Source organism: Fulvia fulva, chromosome 5, assembly GCF_020509005.1.
Source record: "Fulvia fulva chromosome 5, complete sequence".
Taxonomy (NCBI): domain Eukaryota; kingdom Fungi; phylum Ascomycota; class Dothideomycetes; order Mycosphaerellales; family Mycosphaerellaceae; genus Fulvia; species Fulvia fulva.
In genome coordinates, this window is record NC_063016.1 from 223,704 (window position 1) to 244,739 (window position 21,036).

The window sequence follows — 21,036 nt, forward strand, 5'->3', positions numbered from 1 at the left end:
ATTGATTGATGTTCCCTCAAGGGCCGCCAAGACCTGATCTGATGAATGTATAGTACTTCTTTGTTGAGTTCTCTGGGGTCTCGAGAACAATAGCGTTGTTGGAGACAATGTCGTAGGCCATGATGGACTTTCAGGGGCTGCAGACTGCCGCGGTGCAGCAACTCCATGAGGTGACCGTGGCCAAGAGTAAGTAAGTATAGATCGAGATAACATCTGAAGATAAAGCAAACACTGTGCGAATGCACCCCAAGTGCAACGTATGTCTGACACATCCAGACCAGGCGTGAGACAATGACGTGAGCCACCATGAAATAAGGCTATGTAAAGTCTTCTAGCATCAACCCAGATATGCTAATGTGCGAAGCTATAGAACAGCATCATTAACCAACAGACCCTCCATGGCTAACCCCTAATCGAAGAATAGCAAGTAATGGCCTGAAACCATGCTTCGAACGACCTTTTTGCAATAAGATACATACGACGACCATACCCAGTCACCGGAACTACCCCGACTTCTCATGCACGATCCAACAGCTTCAGCTCCCGCAATCGATCGCGGGCTGTCCTTTCTTTCCCATCAGCCCATCGCGGCACGAGAACCCCCTGGACAATCGTGCGGAAGCCAATGATTCTATGCGAACCATGTCCAAGTCGAGGTAGCAGGCTGTTGGAAGTGCTGTGCTGCCCAAATATGCAGGGAGACCACCTGCAGACGTGGTTGGCCGAGGGGGGCTCTGTCGTGGGGCGTCATCGTCGAAATCTTCGACCGTACTGAATATGCTTCGTGACGCTCGAGTGTGGTTGAATATCACCTGCTCGTCATCCTCACTATCCCTATACTCGATCAGGGCCTCATCCGGGCCGACATCAAGAGCAGGATATCGATGACTTGGGGCTCCACGCGCTCGACGTCTTGCTGCCACAAGTTGTCGAAAGGCGCGCACTCCTCGTGTCTGTAGTTGTAACTCCCTTGTTGTCGCAGAGTGCCAAGAATCAAGTGCTTCTGTAGGACGCGAGTCGATGCTCTGGTGGTCATGTCCTCTACGCCGGCCATCTAAGGGCCCGATCATGTCACTCGTGTCTGCCTCAGCGCTAGGAGCAGCTACGCTCGTGGCGACGAGTTGTATGCGCGAGAATAGTCCGGAAGCTGGGTGTGTCGCACTTTCCTGGCTTGGGCCATTGAACGGCGGCGACCGGCTGATGCGTAAACCGTGTGGCGCGAAATTGGGTGCCGACATCATGTGGTGGTGAGTGGACTGTGAAGTGCAGACGGAATCTCAAGTATCGTTTCAACTTTTCTGGGAAGCGCTAGAGGCGGACATGACGTGTGCGGCATTCCGGCGCACGTGGGCAACATTCACTGGATGTCACCACTTGCATGTGAATGGTTAGCGAAACAGTCAAGCGGACTATAACGTCCAAGCCGCAGTGTACACATTCTCTCACGCGATTGAATCCTAAGAAAGCACGATGAAAACATGTACAGGTGTCTGATCCTATACACTTCTTCTACACGACCCGATCGTTGTGCTTTGTACAAGCTCGCTATTACGGAAGTGCAACCCAGGAACAAAGTAATTGCGATTTCCTGCCAATTTCAACATTGCATGCCCCCAAAACCCCAGCTTCTGTCATTGTCGCACATATTTACAGCCGGCATAGTTTCAACTGTCTAATAGTGGGTACACGGCGTGATCGAAAACCACCATCTTGTGAAATGTTCTCGTAGCCGAACTGAATGACGTTGTATCCTGTCCCACTGTGACCCAGCTTGCGTGCCTTTGCTGCATGAGACTTCAGACCACTGGTGAGCCCAGTGAGATGGTGCTGATACCGGTTGTCGAGTCTCGTCTCCAACACACGAATGTTTGAGAACGGACGTCGTGGCAAGAACATACCTGGTCGCCAGGCAAGTGGCTTCAAGCCAGGCTGTACTCTAAAGCCGAGCGACTCGAACTTGCCTCTGGACTTCATCACGAGGCCAGCGATTCGTGGAATGCCTGGATGAACCTTGTGGTACTCCCGAAGTATCTTGTTCAGAATCTTCCTCAGCTTGATCAAGGTGTCGGTGAGACTTCGACAGTGAAGGTCCAGGTGTGTGTTTCTGTAGTACTCGTTGTCGATGTCGAGATTGTCGAAGAAGATCTGAGACCCCAGGACGTTTCGATGACCCGCGTAGGTCCAGTCTGTCGGTTGAGCTGGATCCAGGGTCTCAGGCACAACATGCACGACAGGAAGCGCGTTTGGCCGAAGAGCAGGGAGTTGCCAGCACGGATGGTTCTTGACCTGGGAGCCTGAGACTGGACTAACCCAGCACCATTGCCAGTGTTCAAGGCCGGTCTCATCATGGTGCACGATGAAGCTGAAGTTGGTGTGAAGTCGAGTCTTTCTGCCGGCAAGCAATGAAGCTCTCCTGTAATTGGTCAGAGCATCAAAGACCGAGCACCATTTGCTCTCGACGTTGAGGACGTCTTGCTGAGCGCGAGCTGTGACATCTGGGTGTCCTGTAAGGCCGTCGAGCAGGTACTTCGACTTATTGAGCCTGAAATGAGCCTTCATGTCCGAAGGAACTAGACCGCCGTAGTAGTCGTCATGCTGATACGACACCTCGAAGCCTTCTATCACAAGGCTCGGTTTGTAAATGCCTTGACCACGATTGTAGAGGGTCGCGAAGTGTCCCATAGTTGCGAGCGCATATTTGAACCGGACCCACGCCAGGCCCAAATCGAATATTTGTTGTCGCGCGGCGACTTTGGCCTGGCGTCTTGGACGTACTTGCTTCTTTACCCTGCGCATTTTTGAGCCCATCGATCGAGGTCGGGCCGTTGGCATTGAAATGACACAGTACGCCGACATGGTGATCTCAACCATGGTGACAGCAGTATGATTGGCAGCAGCCTCACTCGACGCAGAGCTATCGTCGAGTACATCCACACTCGCACTTCCCGCACCCGTAGCCCCCATACTCTCGACACGTAGCTCTTGAGAAGGCGTGGGTTCAACAAGTACATTTAGGTCGCGCGACGATATGCCATCGCTTTGGGCGGCGCTTGTTGATGATGCTAGTCCGTTGGAGGCAACATCAGCCATGTAGCTGAGGCCATAACTGCCTGGCTGGTTGCTGGTGACATTGGGCAGTGTAGCCTCTTCAGGGAAGGGAAGGTGGTTTTGAGAAGCACCACCAAGACCATGCCCTGCAGCTTCCTGGATACCCTGTCTCTCGTGCTCACTGCCCATGGCCGCGATATTACCGGCCTGCGCTGGTACAGGCTGTGGTGGTGTGGCTTGGAGAATATTGTCCGGGATATGATCATGGTCGCTTTCCGCATGGCTGTCGCCGATATGCAAGGCTTCGGCCATATCGACATTGGTATGCGAGTCTGAGGGTGCATGGCTGTCCACAGACTGCTGACTAGACGCTGAGCCAGCCTCGCCGGAGGCGCTACAGGCGCTGCTCGGATCCGGGTCAGTAGGATCGTGATGTCCCTGGCCCGCATCATTGGAGACTGCTGCCACACCCTCATGTGGGCCTTCAGCGATGTTTGCATTGGCTGCGCTGGTGATATCAACTTCAGACGCCGCATCATCCGAGACTGCATGATCCACGGAGCTCGTCTGGTCAACAGTCGGAGCGATCATTTTGAGACGCTCGTCGGCTACTTTGATGTCAGATCCATCGAGGTCGACCGGAATTGGGGCATTTGCACCCAAGGTCTTCTGTCGGGTCCGCGCAGCAGCTCGTAGCGCTCCACGGAGGGTCTTAGGATTGTGTTTGCCATGCCACTTCTGCGCGAAGTTCATGCCATCGACGAGGATATCCGCGTCCGACAACTGCTCTGGGTCTGTACCACAAGGTCCGTCGCGACCAGGCCATAGCTCTGCTGGCAGAAGTTATGCTATACCGCCTGGTATCACGCTTGCGATTGTTGCGAGTATCTCTTGCAGAGGATCTTCGCCGTCCCGCTCGCCTGCCATGTCTTCGTCGAATATCTCCTCCTTTTGTGCATCTTCGGTGCTGTACATCTGACTTGTGTACTGTTCTTGCCTTCCAGCTGCCCCTTGTGACTCCACATCAGCGACATTGAGCTCAGCACCATTTCGAGCGGTATCGTCACTGGGGTCAATCAGCGGCTCCGAGTGATCGCCATAGTCGATGATGTCTTCCTCGTTCTCTTGCCCGGCATTCCCACCACTTCCATCCGAGTCTTCATGTAGAGGTACTTCGGCGTTGCTTGTGGACGCTATGCCTTCAACAGCAGAATCGGGGCCGATCAGCACGTCTGAAGCGCCTGCAGCGCCTGCAGCTGGGGAAGATGTAGTTCCATTGCTCGACGCACCATTTCTCTCACCACTGTCATCTACTTCTCCACTACTGCCCGATGCCGCGGCAGATTGCACTGCCCTTGCTGTGTTGACAACATTCGAGTCTGAGGCTGATGCGGTAGTCGGATCCTTGAGTGGCTCTTCTCGTCCGAGGGAGACACTGGCGCGCTCAATATCTTGCGCGATGATGTGCTTGACGTCTTTGTGTGGGTCGTTGGAGTCTGCGCGTCTTCTGCTGTACTCGGTCAAAAATGCGTTCATGAAGTCTTGATTTGTCTTCTCGTCAGCCCAAATAAGGAGGATATCGGCGAAGGCCTGAAGAATGTCGGCAGGATGGGCGTAAGGGAATAATCTGTTGCCATGAGTATCTTGTAGCGCGATGCGACGCGGGATCAGACTTTCGAAGGCATTCGGCTTCAGGGAATTGATGCTCTCGAGTAGATTTGCGCGGTCCTGCTGAGAAGCCATGTTGTGTGGGTGCTGATGCTGATGGCAGTGGTAGTGGTAAAGGTGTTTGACTCCAGAGAAAAGTGGTGGTGCTGGTGTTTTGCGGTACAAGAATCTTGTTGAGAGTGGAGCCAATGGGCAAGTTTTGCGAGCGCGTGCGCGTACGGAACATTCGCATGTGTCGAATTAGTGCGGTCGAATCGCCGCTTTGAGCCGCGTCGCAAGGCGCTTCGACGGCAGGCCGCGCAGGACTGATTTTTGTCGTGGTCAAAGGTTCTGTAGCTATGCACAGACAGCTGGTTCTGTTGGATGATGATGACTTGATCGGAGTCTGTGAAGCGTTCGTGCTGGTGTGCGCAAAGTCCCGCGTCGCGCGCCACAGACCCTGTCTGGTGAACAGGGTTCACTAGCGCGAGTTGCATGTGAATGAGATTGCGGCGGAGCTTCGGCTGCGCTAGCAGCGGACACCCGCCATCAAAAACGTCTCTTGCCAGCTTTCTGCTTCTTCCTTCTCCTCCACACACGCGACTTGAGCTGGAGACTGCGCATCACAGCATAAGTCCACCCAGCTCGGCGTGTCCAGCTCAGTGTCAACAGTCTGCTAGCACCCTGCTCCGAAGCCCAGCTTCGGTCACCGTCTTCGAGCTTCACCACCTCGAAGATTCCAGCAGGACATCAGCATGCGCAAGGTGCCACCTCCACGCAGAGTCTCTCTGTTGGAAGGTCTAGTGCTTGACCATGAACCTCAATGCACGTGCCCGGCAACCCGTTTGCATGACGTAGCTCGTCGCGGGGCTTACTGTCCTATATCAAGTGGTATAGGGGGCCATTATGCTCTCTAAGAGGGAACAGGTGCGACCTGGTTGGGTCCGCAAGGTGCGCTTGATTCCTGTGAGCGAGCCGCTCGAATCGGCTGCTCCTAGAAATTGCCCGCAAGCCGAAGAAGATGACAGACAAAGACACGGCAGAAAGGCAAACGTACAAGAACCCTCCTGCAATCTGGACTCGAGTCACCATTCGACCTCCGCACCGCAACAGTTTTACAACACATGCGTGCGCGGACGACCCCGAGCTCTGGGTTGGCCACATAACCCGCGTTTGCTGCCATCTTTCGGCCTCTGGTAAGGAGAATGAAGCTGTTTGACTGAGTCCGAAAAAGCAAGGCCTACGGGGCAGCCTTCTCCACTCGCACAGAGAAGATTTCCATGCCGTGCAACGAGTTTTGCTTGCGGTTGGGTCGATGTACTGTGTGATGGTTCTTCCGCTTCGGCGGGTTGTCGAGTCGGGCGTGTATGGTATGTTGTCCTTCATCTCGAACCAAACTCGCAGCAGTCTCCTTGATTTGACTTGTCATGCTAACTTCTCTCGCCAGCGTCCTCTTTCCAGACCTCGATACAGATCACGGCTGGCCTTTTCTGGTAGCAGTGCACTTCGGTGTCTGCCATATGAAAGTGTCTGGTCCCGCCTGCGCGGCCTGCTCGCTCTGACGAGATACCCTGTGATCTGCCACGATCTTTTTCATCGGTCTGTTGGCATAAGTGCCGGCGGCTGGAGAAGAAGTTGATCTTTGCGCTCTGTAGTGGCAGCGCGCTAACGCTTCACGCAGGTTGGTTCGGCCAGACCTCGCTGTGACGCCCTGGCAGGGCCTTGCCACCTCATGTACCGCATAAATTCGAAAGCGCCTAGCGATAACCCGGTCTGCGAAGCGTCCTGCCATGGCTGGCCATGATGGTCAGTCATCAACCTGCTAGTCCAACTCACGTCACGACCAGAGAAAACTGAAGCCACATTCGGCAGCAAACACGACAGCTTAGACTCCCACCGGCACCAGTTCGTACCTAGGCAGAGCCAATCCATTCCAGCAAAAGGACCAACTCCCGAGGAAACCTTCGGCATCATTCACACCTGTCCCCAACTGCTCGCACGCAGCTGGACGAGCAGTATGCCGAACCCTTTGTGAAGCAGGAGGGCGAGGACGCTAGTAGCTGGCAGATGATGGAGCCCTCGTGACTAATCTGAACAAGCCCCCGAGGGACGACACACCAGCCAAAGTGCTATGAGCAGCTGGGATCATCACCAACGACAAAAGTTGAGCCATATCCGAGAAAGACCTTCATCACACAGGCATTGGCGACAGCTTCCAGGCCCAAAGAATCGTCTTGCAGACTCTTACACACGGAGCTGCTCCCGCACTTCCCATCACAGCTTCAACACCATGTCGTCGATCGGAAACCCATCGCAGCGGGCGAGGATGATCTGCTCACCGATGAATGGAGCGCCGATAGACTTGCCGAAGCCGCTGTTGCAGGGGTCGTAGTTGAGGGGAAGGCGTTGATGTAGGTATGCTGGTCCTGTCGAGAGTGATTCGAGGCGGTCAAAATCGCTGGCGGCGTGGTCGTACCTCACGGAGCTTGTAAAATCCATGCTCAGCTGTCGCACTCTTGAAAGCCCTCGCGATATCCTTCATCGCCGAACCGCGAAGCGCTCGGCGACAATACGCTTGTTCTCATCCCCTCACATCTCCTTTCACAAGCCATACGATGATCAAAAGCCTAGATCGTGCGCCGGGCACCACAAGAAGAATATCTACGCTCGATTCCATGAGTACACAGAAATCTATGCGCTATACAATACACACCACATCGCAATGCCATGCCATCACTCATCATCTAAACCTCGCCCCATGAAACTTCATAACCTTAAATTTCATCGGCGGCGGGACACTGACACGACCATACTAGAACGTAGTCTGCGCCAAACGACTCGCCGCATTCCTCGCATCGATGCGATCATCATCGTCGTCCTCCGACAATTGCCCCAGACTGCTGGCACCGCTCGTCGCACGTCTTCTACCCGTTGCGTCTCCCGTCTCAGCACTCCGTTCTCCCTCCTCAGGCACGGCGGGCCAGCTTCCACTTATGCTTCGATTCAAGCCATCAGGTCTCCTCGGTACGCCTGACCACGCGTCTCCCTTGGGTCCTTGACTCGATGCCATGCTAGTGCGACGAGCGGCGGGGTGTGCTTCTCTTCCTAGACGGCTAAGACCGCCCGAGGCGTCGATTGCGCGGACGTCCGGTCTGACCTGTTCCAGTGTTGCGAGGGTGCGGCGTTCTGCTTCGATTTCGCGGATGACGTATTCACGAATGCCTGTCCGTAGTTCTGCTGCTGTTCGCATGAACCATTTGCGCTTTTCGAGGAGAAGGTTCTGGGTTACGCGTTGTGTCTTTTGCTGGAGGTATGCTTCGTGACTTCGTGCTTCGTCAAGTGCAGATATTGCTTCATCGACCTTGTCTCGCTTCACACTGGAGCTAGCCTTTAGACGATCAGCGGCCGTGAGCTTGCTGCGAGTGGTCTGTTGTGCTTGTATGAGTTCGCGGAGAAGAATGTGTCTGTTAGTGAGTGACTCCTTTACGATGAAAGCGTCGCTACTGTGGTATGCTAGAGGATCAGCGAGGGTTGTGGCTTCGGCGGTGCCTTGAGCTGCGTGGTAGTCGCCGGTGTTCTGAACAACCTTTCCAAGCTTTTTGTATGCATTGCCTAGTCCGGTATGCATTTCGTTGTTTGCAAGAGCCTGAATCTTGATGCCTAGATCTGACTCTGCCACACCGAGAGCTAATGATTGTTTAGTGAGTGATCGGGATGGACACATTGCCTGTACTCACATCGTCTATGCTTCACCACCTTGTCCACCTTCTGCTGAGCGTCCATCGATCCGAGGTAAAACGACTTGACAATCGGTCTGCTCTCGAGCAGCTCTGGCGTATCGTCCGGAGGAGGCTGGAACTGCTTGAGGTACTTCCTTCTCACGCCAGTCGCAGGCTGCTTCTTCCTGGCCACCGGGCTGTATCCGAAGTCGCTCTCCACAAAGAATACCATCTCTTCGTCCCTCATAAGGACGTCGTTCGAGCAAACCACACTCAACCATCGTTGCATATTAGCTTTAGTACGGTTATCATCCTCTTCCGTACCAAGGCCGGCACTTGTCGAAGCCGGTGGAACAGCAGGCACGAGAGCCTCTGGATTCGCACCGATCAGGTGGGATGCGAACTTCTGGAACTCGCTATGCGTGCGGCGGATATCGCGGAATTGGGTGGTTCTGAACTTGGGGAGATTGGTCTGGTGCACTGTCAGCTTAGTCTGCTCAGCTTGCCTTACAACATAGAAGCGGTTGCGTACATAGACGTCGAACTTTAAAATGGAGTCTTTCTTGCCAGCCCGCTCCAGACCAGTGATTTTGGCCTGCAGCTTGTACTGCGGCTGGTGCTGCCGTTGCTGCTGGGGCACATTGTGGTATCGAGACTGCGCTGGCCGCCTGTTCTCTTCTTGAGATCCTTGCTGGTGATGTTGCTGATACTGGTGCTGTTGATGTTGCTGAGATTGATGTTGCTGCTGCTGCCATTGGTGTTGCTGCTCAGGTGTCCATCCTCCCTCATGCTCGTGTGCGCCGTTCGCATGTGCTGCTGACGAGGCCGCATCATCACTCTCCGGTATAGCTCCCGCAGCGAATGCTGGCCCAGGCAGATCCTCGTGCGGGATGTCGTTGCTGGAGCCCGCCCTCGATGCCTCTGGCGACGAGGCCCAGGGTGAGGTGCCGCTGGGGTACTCCATGACCGGGGTGCGCTCGCGGTAGGAGTCCTCTGTGTAGTGCCGTTCGGAGATGCGGCGCTGGAAACGGAGGTTGGGCTGGATGCGATCTGCTGGCTGTTTGCCGCTGCTGCCCGAACTACTCGCTTGAGGTTGGTCGCTACTACTCATCCTAGCATCATTGCGGACGTGCATGTGGGTATGGATCAAGTTGCTAGCATCGTCTTGGCCAACATTGCCGCATCGGACGGCGGGCAGTCCGAGCCGAGGGGCATGTACCTTGCCTTCTAACATCAAGAAGTCCATCAAAACTGCATCAGTCTCATCATTTCGCCATCTTTGCTTCATTGACTTCCATCGTTGGGCGTTTGAGCAGCTGGGTGATGGTGTTTCAATGTCTGGGGAGGAGGCAACCAACGCGCTCGACACACGTCCTGTTACACGCGAGATATGCGAGCAGGCGGTTCGCGACATCATGTCGACTCCAGGCTCAGGCGAGTCAAGATGCTGCTGCATCGACCATCGCACGAACGCGCAACATTGGTATCATAGCTCACATTGATGCTGTACGTAGGCCCATGCGATCAACAGGCCATAAGACACGTTCTCACCAAAGGTAGGGCAAGACGACAACTACGGAGCGTATGCTATATTACAGCGGCTTCACGCGCAGGCTTGGAGGTAATGCAACAATCATTTTCCAATTCGACTTGAAAGCATCTCCGGACAATTGTCCGCCACACCACCAATACAGGACGATTGACTGACACACTCCAGACGTCGACGAGGGCAGCACAGTAACAGATTTCCTACCTGCCGAAAGGGCTCGAGGCATCACTATCCAATCGGCAGCTATCTCTTTCTCGTGGCCGCCTGAGAGTGCTAACTCAAAGCTTCCATTCGCACCAGACACGCCAAGATCACGCATTCCGCACAACATCAACCTGATTGATACTCCCGGCCACGCGGACTTCACCTTCGAAGTCCTCCGCTCCTTGCGGGTGTTGGACGGTGCTGTCTGTGTTCTGGACGGCGTTGCGGGTGTCGAAGCACAGACAGAAAAAGTCTGGAGTCAGGCTGACAAGTACGCCATACCCAGGGTCGTGTTTGTTAACAAGCTCGATCGGGATGGTGCTGCTTTTGCGAGAACGGTCACAGAGATTGGAAGTCGACTAAGCACGTGGCCTGCTGTATGCGGTATTCCCTGGTGGACTGCCGATGGCAAACTCCAAGGCGTGGGTGACGTGGTCGGTCTTCGAAGCCTCCGCTATCCAGAAGGTGGCGATGGCAAGGATATCCAGGTGTCGAATCTTGACAAGTTGACACAGATCGATGGCGACTTTGCGGAAGAGTTGCAGAAGGCTCGCGTGGCGCTTGTGGAAAGATTGTCCGAGCACGATGATGGGATGGTCGAGAATTATCTGCAAGCCGACGAGGACCATCTGAGCATCTCCCCTCAAGACATTGTCGCATCACTCCGAAGATGTGTCTTGCAGCGTCCGCAGCAGGTGTCGCCAGTCTACGCTGGTGCCAGCTTCCGCAACGTTGGAGTGCAGCCACTGCTGGATGCAGTAGTTGACTTGCTACCTTCGCCCAATGAAAGACCAGATCCGGAGGTGCGACTTGGATCTAGCACGAAGGGAGGTCTAGGCGCCTTTTTGGCTGGTGATTTGCAGTCAGATGCGCCCACGCCGGAGGTGAAAGGCGGCACGAAGGCGGTCAGCAAGAACCAAGCCAAGCTATCGCTGCAGAAGTTAGAAGCATGCGCGTTGGCGTTCAAGGTGGTGGCAGATGCTAAACGTGGTGTGCTGGTCTACGTTCGTGTCTATTCTGGCGCGATCCAACGGAATTCATCACTCTGGAACACGACCTTGCAGAATTCCGAACGAGCTCAAAGGCTGCTGAAGATGTACGCCAACGATGCTGTGGACATTGAAAGCATCCCAGCAGGCCAGATTGGAGTCATACCTGGAATGAAATTTGCTAGGACTGGCGACACACTGGTTTCTTACTCCGGAGTCAACCCAAAGACGGGACCGCCACGACCGATCAGCAGCCTTCAACTGAGACCTATCGATGTGCCGCCGCCTGTCTTCTTCGTCAGCGTGGAGCCAAACAGCTTGTCTGAGGAGAAGCATATCAAAGAGTCTCTCGAGCTCCTCCTTCGAGAAGACCCGAGTCTTCACGTATCGGTTGATGAGGAAAGCGGACAAATGCATCTCGCTGGTATGGGCGAGCTTCATCTAGAGATTGCAAGAGATCGATTGGTCCAAGATCTAAAGGCCAAAGCCAGGATTGGCAGCATTGAAATTGGCTACCGGGAATCAATTACAGCTGGAGACTTGTCAGATCCACTACATGAGGTCCTTGACCGCGACATTGGTGGTAAGAGCGCAAAAGCAGCCTGCACCATTGCGGTGGCTCCACGCGACGACGACAATACAATCCACCACACAGAGGATAGCCACACTTCCGAACTTCACGACAACAACCATCTCGTCATATCCACCGAAGGTCTGAACGTGGATGGCGAGCCAACAGATTCTGAGCTGTCCTCTTTGCCAGAGCACTTACCACTCTCTGTCGTCCTGCAAAGTCTGCATAACGGTGTAGCGGCAGGTCTTGCTCGAGGCCCTCACCATGGCTACCCAGTACACTCTACAACAATCAAAGTCATCTTCGACGTAGCGAGGGACATCTTTCCGAACACAACGGCAGCCTCTATATCCTCAGCCGCCCGTGTGGCCACACAAAAAGCACTCAAACAGAATGGAAGCGAAACAGTGATGATGGAACCAGTTATGCTCGTTTCCATCAGCGTAGACGAGGAATCTCTCGGCTCTGTCATGCACGACATATCTTCAGCTCGCGGAGGAAGCGTCGTATCTCTTGGTTCGGACGACGAGGGTACCACGGCATCGCAAGATATCGATGTCAAGAAGATCTACACTCCTCCAGATCCTTTTGCTGGTGGGCACTCCGCAGCGAATGCAAGTAGCGCCGGGGCTGGCATGAGGCAGATCGTCGCAAGAGTGCCTTTGCAGGAGATGGTGGGCTATCTCAAGCATTTGAGGAGCTTGACAGGTGGACGAGGAACTTTTACGATGGTTGTTGACCAGTTTGAAAGGATGAGTGCACAGCGGCAAAGAGCTGTGTTGAACCAGATGAGAGGGGACTACGTCTGAAGCACTCGGGTACGATCTGTCAGAACAATCTGGACCTGCAGATCACGAGGATTCAGCACGACATCGCGAGCATCCTCTCCCAGATGAGGACTGGACTCTGGACCATGACATTTTCCACTGGCCTATACAGGAATAGCACATCTCGGATCTGTACCGAGGTAGCGGAGGAGCTGCACGTGCGACCCCCGCAACATCGCTAGCGCCCTTCGGAAGCAAAAGCTTAAGCGAAGTATCGTTCGACTTCCATCCATCCGATACATGCTTGTACTATGCATACGAAAACACCTCGCTACCGCCACTCCGCTTCAAGCACGATAATATCATTGTCCGCTTTCCCCACAGAAGCCCCTTCCACTCCCAAGGTTATGATAAATTCTGCGTCCTCGTCGGTACCCCAAAAGCACCATGTTCGAAGCGTGGCGTTCCTTGAAGCAAACCTTCCAGCAGACTGCAGTGCGGCAATGAGGAGGTGGGAAAGCCTATCGGGCGAGTTCGTAAGGCAGCGGAAGAACGGCGGGAGATGCGCGACGCTACCCCTTATTGCACTATGCACTTGGGCAGACTGCGACTATTTATAGCTTTTTCCGTATACTGATGCCAAGTCGCTCCTGCCAAGTTTCTGTGGTATGGATGGTGTTTGCCATGGATCCATGGATGACATGTATTGCCAAGCAGTTCAATATGAGCTTCTGAACAATCTAAGGGAAGCCTTGTACGCCACAGGTAAGGAAGACGTTGTGTATAAGACTTTAGGTTCCTCTACGCATTGATCAACGTCAACGCAGTCACTCTCTTCAACTTACATACCATCTTCCATCTTCCATTCCCTTCAGTTCCTCAGCAACAATGCCTCCCCGTTCCCTCATTACCCTTTCCCTCCCCCTCCTTCTCGCTAGCACATCCTACGCCCTCGAAACATGCCCCACCCCCGAAACCACCTACACATCCCCCACCGGCTCCCTCTACACCATCTGCGCCTCCACCGACCTCACCGGCCCCACAGTCCAAGTCGTCCCCGCCATCGCCTCCGTCCCCGCCTGCGCCGCCCGCTGCGACACCGACGGCCGCTGCCTTCAAGCCGTCTACGACACGCAGACCCGGGACTGCCACATCAAAGCCAAGACCGGGCTCAACTGGGTCAACAACTCTCGCTTCGCCGTAATCCGCCTCAACAACGCCCTGCGGGAAGGAACCGTAATCTCCAAATGTCCCTTCACAACAACCACCTACACCTCCCCCTCCGGAACGCAGTATCAAATCTGTCCAGATACGGACTACCGCGGCGGGTCCACTCAGCAGATTACCGGTATTACTACGCAGGCGGCGTGTGCGCAGCGGTGTGGGGGAATTGCCGGGTGTTCGAAGGCTGTGTGGGATTCTGTCGGGAATGTGTGCCATATCAAAAATGTTGCAAATGAGGCTACGCAGATTTGGGCGCTGAATAAGCAGTTTGATGTTATTCAGACGGTGGCGACGTTTAATGTTGCTACGCAGGGGAGTTGGACGGATTTTGTGAGGTTGCCGGTTATTCCGGTGGCGGCGTATGTGGTGCCGGAGGTGCCTGAGGTTAGTCTTTTCATCGTGCCGTCTTGAGGATAGGGACTGACTCTGTGTGATTTGCAGTCCTCCAGACTTCTCATGTTCTCGGCATGGGGTCGAGATACTTTCGGTGGGGATCCGGGCTATACGCAGTTCACAGACTACAACTTCAAGACTGGAGCGGTATCGCAACGAACAGTGTCCAACACGCAGCATGACATGTTCTGCCCCGGCATCAGTGCCCTGGAAGATGGTCGGATCATGATCACAGGAGGCTCCAGCGCAGCAGTGACCAGTTTCTACAACCCAAGTTCAAATTCGTTCACCAGAGGTCCCGATATGAAGATCGCGCGTGGCTATCAAACTTCTGCTACCTTGTCCGACGGGCGAGTCTTCACCATCGGCGGATCGTACTCTGGTCCCCGAGGTGGTAAGAACGGAGAGGTGTACAATCCAAGTTCCAACAATTGGACTCTTCTCACTGGCGCCGATGTGACGCCCATGCTCACGACCGATAACGAAGGCAATTGGCGGACTGATAACCATGCCTGGCTCTTTGGCTGGAAGAATGGATTCGTTTTCCAAGCAGGCCCGAGTCCGAGGCAGAACTGGTATGGTACTTCTGGATCCGGGTCTGTCAGGCAAGCTGGAACTCGCCCCGGTGCAGACGACGCCATGTGTGGTGTCAATGTGATGTACGATGTGACCGGTGGCGTAGGGAAGATCTTATCAGCAGGTGGTAGCACGGACTACACCAACTCGCCAGCCACGGCTATGGCGCACATCACCACGATTGGCGAGTCGAATGCAGCTTCTTCCATCGAGCGTGTCGCAGATATGGCGTGGCCACGGGGATTTGCCAATGCAGTCGTCCTCCCAGACGGCAAGACACTCGTCACGGGAGGACAGAAGAGGTCGCTGGTATTCACCGATACCGACGGCATCATCACACCAGAACTGTTCAACCCAGCAACGAAGACCTGGGCCAAGATGGCACCAGAAGCGGTACCGCGCAACTACCACGCCGCATCAATCCTCCTACCCGACGGCAGAGTCTGGAGCGGCGGAGGTGGCCTTTGCTATACCGGTGGTCCAGCAAACTCAGATGCTGGCTGCAACAAGCAAGTCGACCACGCTGATGGACAAATATTCAGTCCTCCGTATCTGTTTACCAGCAGTGGCGCGGCTGCAACACGTCCGGTTATCAATGCAGTCTCAAGCACGTCACCGAGGGTCGGCAGTACCATCAGTGTGACGATGAGCAATAGCGATGCAGCCACCTTTGCATTGTTGCGGATTGGAAGTGTGACGCATTCGATCAATAGCGACCAGAGGAGAGTTCCGGTGGCGGCGACGAGGAGTGGGTCGACTTTCAGTATGACGCTGCCGAGTGATAGTGGGATTCTGATACCGGGGCATTACTATTTGTTTGCGTTGAGTAGCTCTGGAGTGCCATCGGTGGCCAGGACTGTGAGGGTGACTTTGTAGGTGTGAGTAGAACATGTACCACGGCTGCCTCAAGATGGAAGCATTAGTGTAGTGCCATACTGTCGTCAGATGGCGCATAGCTTCACCGTGTCTCGTTTCCCACCATCCCGTGTTGATGACTGATTGTGTTGATGGAGATGATGTCGGTTGAATGTACAGTATTGTTGAGAGGACAGTGCAGTGGTAGTGCAGAAGATGATGTTTGAGGACGATGGAGAAGTGGGGCACATTGGTGGTGCCGCCAAGCTGCCACCGCGATGTCTTCGACCTGTACATGTAACATTCAAAGCACACGACCACATGCTCCCTTTCACTCCTGAATAGTGTGCAGTCAAGAGTTGATGAGAGTACCCATTGCCATACAGCAGCAATGTCGGTCTCATCGCTCGCTTCCCTCCTGAAGCAGACGCACATCGCCGATGATGCAGAATATCTCAAAGCCGCCGATGCAGCGCTCAAGCAGTCCAAGACCGACCTCGAAGCACAGCACGTTAAGGTTGTTGCCCTCCTGAAACTTGATCGGTTTGAAGATGCATTGCGAGCCTTCGAGGCAGGTGGAGACAAGCTGAAGGCAAGAGCTGATCTGGAATACTGCTATGCACTGTACAAGTCTGGCAGGCAGGCCGAAGCAGCAGAATTAGCACAACAGAACTCCGCTCGAGGGTCGCAGCACGTCGAGGCACAGGCACGGTACAGGACTGAGGATTTCGCACGGGCGGCGGCGTTGTACAAGCAGCTGGCCGCGAACCCAGGCGAGGATGCAGAGGCCGATCTGCGCATCAATACTGGCGCGGTAGATGCGCAACTGGAATGGTCTGGTCGTGGGAACCGGGTGCAGAACAAGAAGCCGGGCAGAGAAGATCTGGAGGCCTTTGAGACGGCGTACAATGCGGCATGTGGCAGTATCGCACGGGGTGGACTTGGGCAAGGCGAAGTACTGCTGAAGCGGGCGAAGGGCCTTTGCAGTGCTTTGGAAGATCTGAGCGAGGAAGAGAAGCAGGCTGAGCTTGTCCCGATTACTGTACAGCAGGTGTATGTGCTGTCTAAGCTGGGCAGAGAAAGTGAGGCCGAAGCGCTTGCACAAGAGATTGATGCCAAAGCCATTTCAGACTTGAGCACGAGACATATCGCGCAAGTCAACGATGCCGCTGCAAGACCGACGCAGAATCAATTCCTGGCGCAGAGACTGGTCACGAAGGACTTGGAGTCGCTTAAGCCTGACTACCCCTTCGAATTCCAGTCCGCGATACTGAAGCGAAACAAGTACGCCTCAGAGCTACAGTCTCTGAAATATGCTGGAACTGCTTCCTCAACGGCATTAAGCCTGGCTTACCCACTCATGCCAAACACGGATGCTTTCCACAACTCACTATCTGCCATCAACGCAGCTGCACACGCCAAGGGCCAAACAGGCAAGGAAGCCTTGAAACTCATTCTGACCGTACTCGAAAGGCGTCCGAATGATGTCGGCCTACTCCTGACGATCGCTCAGCTTTACGTGCTTACCGGAAACTCGGCCTCTGCCATCAGCTTGCTGGAAGGGTTCTTTGCAAGGCTTGAGCAGTCGAGCAAGTCCGACGAACAGGATGTACGTTTTGCGCCAGGTCTCGTCGGTGCGATGGTAAGTCTATACGATCAGCAAGGGCGCAAAGGCAACTCTCGAACCGAGCTCGCGAAAGCAGTGACGCACTGGCGCAGAAAGACGAAAGAACCACCTGCTGGTTGGGTGCATCTCTACAAAGCTGCTGGCAGTGCACTGCTCGAGTCCCAAGATCCAGAGCACCTACAGCTAGCGCGCGAAGCGTTTGAAGAGCTCCACGGTCTCGACAAGAACGATCGCTATGCTGCAGCAGGCCTGCTTGCCGCCTCGCCCGAGACGACATCCAAGGATCAGCTTGCATCACTAACACCCATCGACCGCCTTATTGGTGGCATCGATGTGGATGCTCTGGAAAGTGCAGGCATTGCTCTTCCGCCATCAGCTGCGACTACAACGACCTCGCGAAAGCGACCAGCAGAGGACACCAAACCCAAGAAAGCGAAGAAGATCCGCCCCAGCCGTATGCCCAAGGACTTTGTTCCAAACAAGAAGCCAGATCCCGAGCGATGGCTTCCTCTCAAAGACCGCAGCACCTATCGACCAAAGGGCAAGAAAGCCAAAGCGCGACAAGCGCTATACAGTCAAGGAGCTGTGGCGAATGAGAGCGAATCTAGCAGGCCTGCGACACCTGGAGGTGAGGTGGTCAAGCAGAAACAGCAGCCGGGAGGCGGAGGTGCCAACAAGAAGAAGAAAGGCAAGGGCGGAAAGTGGTAAGAACAAGACTCAAGTTCTGAGGTGAAGTCACTGCAATGTCCAGAATCGGGAATCTCACTGGGCAGCCCTGCATGTCGGTGTCCGCGGTTTGGATGCAGGGTTTCAAGCAAGCCATCAGCCACACTAGCGAAGTTCAGGACTTCTTGCGCTCGACTGAAGGAGAGCTCCCATCGACAATACATGCAAGGTATGACTACGTCGCACAACGGCGAACGCGGCCAGAGGCAAAGGTGAAGAAACACGTGTGTATGCGCAAAGTACAGGGCGTGTCGTATTTGCGCAGACCCCTGCACCGAGCGTCCACCGGAAGTCTGACGTTAGAGGTAACAAGCATATATTATAATACAAAGCAGCCGCGAGACATACCTGACGACTCGTCCGCTGGCATATGTGGCCGTCTCGGGACTCTACATCTTCCGGTTTCCTTAACCTCTACATGCCACCTCACCCTTCTTCCACACCCTCTTTCCCACTTTCCACCTTCCACCATCCCACCATTCACCACGACCATCATGTCCCCCACAACCAGCACCACAGCCCCAACCAGCAGCAGCCCCCTCCTAACCCTCCCCACCGAACTCCGCCTCCAAATCTACACCCACCTCTTCGCGCACACCACCTGCACAATCGAAATCTACCAACACAACATCCACCTCCTACGCTCCTACTCCCCCACTTTCCCCGAAGCACCCCTCCCCCTCCTCCTCACCTCCCACCAAATCTCAAACGAAGTCCAAGATGTCCTTTACAACGCTACACTATTTAATGTCCAGCTTCATGTTCAACATGTTCCGCTGCTGAGGCAGCAGCAGAAGCTACTCAGTGAGGGAGTGGGATCGTTGGCGCCGGGCTATGAGTTTGAGAGCAAGGGGGAGGAGAAGGTGAGGTATGGGTTTCTGCCTGTGTTGTATTTACCAATTAGGGTTAGGAAATTTTTGAAGGAGATTCGACGGTAGGGTCGCCCTCTCCTCTCCTCGCACTTCGCGCTTCGCTGCTGAACCACTAACACCATAACCCCAGCCTCCACCTGGACATCTGGCTCACCTCCACCTCCGGGTCCGCCGAAATGGCGAATCAGATCGCTGCATTTAAGGAAGCTCTCGGCGCCACCGACAGAAATGGAAAGAACGATGATGAGAGGCTTTTCAAGGAGTTGCGGATACGGTATGTACGGTACGATCAATTCGGGATTCCGTTTGTTGTGTCGAGGTGCGAGAAAGCTGTGGATAGTGGGAGTGGGGGTGTAGGTGGGATGTTATCGGAGTTATCGGATTTGGAGTGGGAGTTGGGGGAGGCGAGGGTGGAGGATGAGGCGGTTTGTAAGGGGATGATGTTGGGGGCGAGGGTGTAAGGGTTGGGCTGGATGGATGGGGGCTTGAAGGATTGGTTGTGAGTGTTGTGGGGTGTGATGGAGGGGTGTGCTGATACTGATGGTGGTGTTGATAGGGTCGGGCTTAAGCCGAGGGGTTTCTTGCAGGAAGGTGGGAGGATGGAGAGAGGAGAGGCTGATCAGGCTGTGGCTGATGCGTTGGAGTTGAAGTGCAGAAGTAGGAGAGAGGTCGTGTTGGATGATGAGCTGCGGGAACTGTTAAATCAGGAATGTCTCGATGAGGTACACGTAAGATAGACCAGTATGGACATACCACCAATCATACCTGTATGCCGTACTACTGACCTCGTCAATCATCTCCAACAAGTATCGGACGTTGTGGGCTTGTACACTGCAACATCGCTCAACTTCTTGAGTCGCCCGCTCCGCGTGGTCAGTAAGGCCTTCCGGCTCGAACTCCTTCGTGCATACATAACGCTGCTTTCCTCATCACTTTACTTCGTCTCGAGGATCGACGATCGGTCCCCCTCGGTGCTCGTGCCGTTCCCGAAGTTGACGTTCACGCGGCGAGCCTCTCTCCTCGACGTGCTCCGGCTTGTTATGGTCATGTACAAGCTTCGTGACGAGGCGACCAGCATGGCCTGATCACATGAGCCTTCATCACAGCAGGCGTATCAATGATGCGTGCTGGATCAATGAATGCTCGGGAGCTTGTGCTTGCCATAGTATGGTGAATGTAAGCCGTCCTCCGGCAGGGGAGAGGTCGCACATGCCTCCACATGGGTCCTTGATGTTCGGCTCCCCTTGCAGAGCGTATCTATACGGTGGTCGTTCGAGAAACTCTGCTTGGATGACGATGGGCAACCATGATGACAACATTATCCAGTTGGCAGACATGTCTTCACAATGCTCCCGCAGCCATCGTAGGATAATCTTGCTTGCCGTGATGATTCCAAGCCCATGCTCAGTCGATGTCATCATCGTCGATAATAGAGGCAGCTTCCAAGCCAGGCTCGAAACGGGAGTAGTGAGGTATCCAGCCTTGCCATTCAATCTTGGCAGTCACCTTGCCAGAGATCAATGCTAGGGGAAGAGGTCCAAACATTCTGGAGTCGCGTGAGTGTTCCATGTTGTCGCCGACCACCCAGCAGTGGCCTTCTGGTATCTAAGCTGTAGTGTTAGCATAACGCCAACGATTCAACGCCCTCCAAATGACACACCTGAATCATAGCCTCGCTCTTGTTCGGAGTGTTCATCAAGACAAAGTCTCCTTGCATCCCAACAACCCTCTTCACAGCATATTCTCCTAGATTGACGGGGTGCTTGAAGCTTACAAGATCTCCCACTGCAATGCCCCTTCCTCTTCGATGCCACTTGCTGATACAGACCCAGTCGCCGAAGCTCGATATGGTGGGCAGCATTGAGATGCCATACGTCGCCCCGCAGTAGTGCACATAGTTGATGAAGGTGTGCCCAGAGAGCGCTATCGCCACCACGTAGATACAATATCGTAGAGGAGGGGAGTATGGAGGATGCGATAGTCGTGGTGGGAAGGATTGCCGTGCTCGCTGTGTCCAGGTCGGTTCGGTTTTTGGTGGTTTGGTCTCATTCGTCGTGGTCTTGGTGGATTCGCGGCGTCTTCCGACAAACCTCAATAAGCGTGCCTGCCTTGCTGCGACGCTGCCCCATCTCGACGTCCATCGCAGCATCGCAGCCTCGTGATGTCGATGCCGAACAGGTGGAGCTCGCATGGATCCCGTCGTTTCACATGCCGACTTAAGCTTGCAGCTGCCGGGCGGAGGCAAGTCCGCGCGAAATCTTGGCTT

At 54.5% G+C, this 21,036-nt stretch overlaps 7 protein-coding genes across 7 annotated transcripts; 4 read left to right on the forward strand and 3 right to left on the reverse strand.

Annotated features, from left to right (window-relative positions):
• Positions 1–1,647: 1,647 nt before the first annotated feature.
• CLAFUR5_20198 (uncharacterized protein) lies at positions 1,648–4,791 on the reverse strand (the record flags this gene model as incomplete). Its single annotated transcript, XM_059463035.1, has 2 exons — positions 1,648–3,842; positions 3,903–4,791. The coding sequence occupies 2 exons, from the start codon at positions 4,789–4,791 to the stop codon at positions 1,648–1,650; spliced, it is 3,084 nt and encodes a 1,027-aa protein (XP_059318993.1).
• A 2,716-nt stretch (positions 4,792–7,507) lies between these two features.
• Positions 7,508–9,549, reverse strand: CLAFUR5_05451 (Vacuolar protein sorting-associated protein 17; the record flags this gene model as incomplete). The annotated part of the gene is made up of 2 exons (XM_047904599.1): positions 7,508–8,382; positions 8,433–9,549. The coding sequence occupies 2 exons, from the start codon at positions 9,547–9,549 to the stop codon at positions 7,508–7,510; spliced, it is 1,992 nt and encodes a 663-aa protein (XP_047761923.1).
• A 188-nt stretch (positions 9,550–9,737) lies between these two features.
• Positions 9,738–12,539, forward strand: CLAFUR5_05452 (Ribosome-releasing factor 2, mitochondrial; the record flags this gene model as incomplete). Its single annotated transcript, XM_047904600.1, has 3 exons — positions 9,738–9,920; positions 9,975–10,035; positions 10,132–12,539. The coding sequence occupies 3 exons, from the start codon at positions 9,738–9,740 to the stop codon at positions 12,537–12,539; spliced, it is 2,652 nt and encodes an 883-aa protein (XP_047762011.1).
• An 846-nt stretch (positions 12,540–13,385) lies between these two features.
• CLAFUR5_05453 (Galactose oxidase) lies at positions 13,386–15,566 on the forward strand (the record flags this gene model as incomplete). Its single annotated transcript, XM_047904601.1, has 2 exons — positions 13,386–14,105; positions 14,163–15,566. The coding sequence occupies 2 exons, from the start codon at positions 13,386–13,388 to the stop codon at positions 15,564–15,566; spliced, it is 2,124 nt and encodes a 707-aa protein (XP_047761863.1).
• Positions 15,567–15,936: 370 nt separating this feature from the next.
• CLAFUR5_05454 (Signal recognition particle subunit SRP72) lies at positions 15,937–17,880 on the forward strand (the record flags this gene model as incomplete). Its single annotated transcript, XM_047904602.1, has 1 exon — positions 15,937–17,880. The coding sequence occupies one exon, from the start codon at positions 15,937–15,939 to the stop codon at positions 17,878–17,880; it is 1,944 nt and encodes a 647-aa protein (XP_047762010.1).
• A 35-nt stretch (positions 17,881–17,915) lies between these two features.
• On the forward strand, positions 17,916–19,231 carry CLAFUR5_05455 (uncharacterized protein; the record flags this gene model as incomplete). Its single annotated transcript, XM_047904603.1, has 2 exons — positions 17,916–18,832; positions 18,901–19,231. 2 exons carry the CDS (start codon positions 17,916–17,918, stop codon positions 19,229–19,231), a joined length of 1,248 nt encoding a protein of 415 aa, XP_047761920.1.
• A 943-nt stretch (positions 19,232–20,174) lies between these two features.
• On the reverse strand, positions 20,175–20,919 carry CLAFUR5_05456 (Mitochondrial inner membrane protease subunit 1; the record flags this gene model as incomplete). Its single annotated transcript, XM_047904604.1, has 2 exons — positions 20,175–20,375; positions 20,431–20,919. The coding sequence occupies 2 exons, from the start codon at positions 20,917–20,919 to the stop codon at positions 20,175–20,177; spliced, it is 690 nt and encodes a 229-aa protein (XP_047762009.1).
• Between the last annotated feature and the right edge of the window lie 117 nt (positions 20,920–21,036).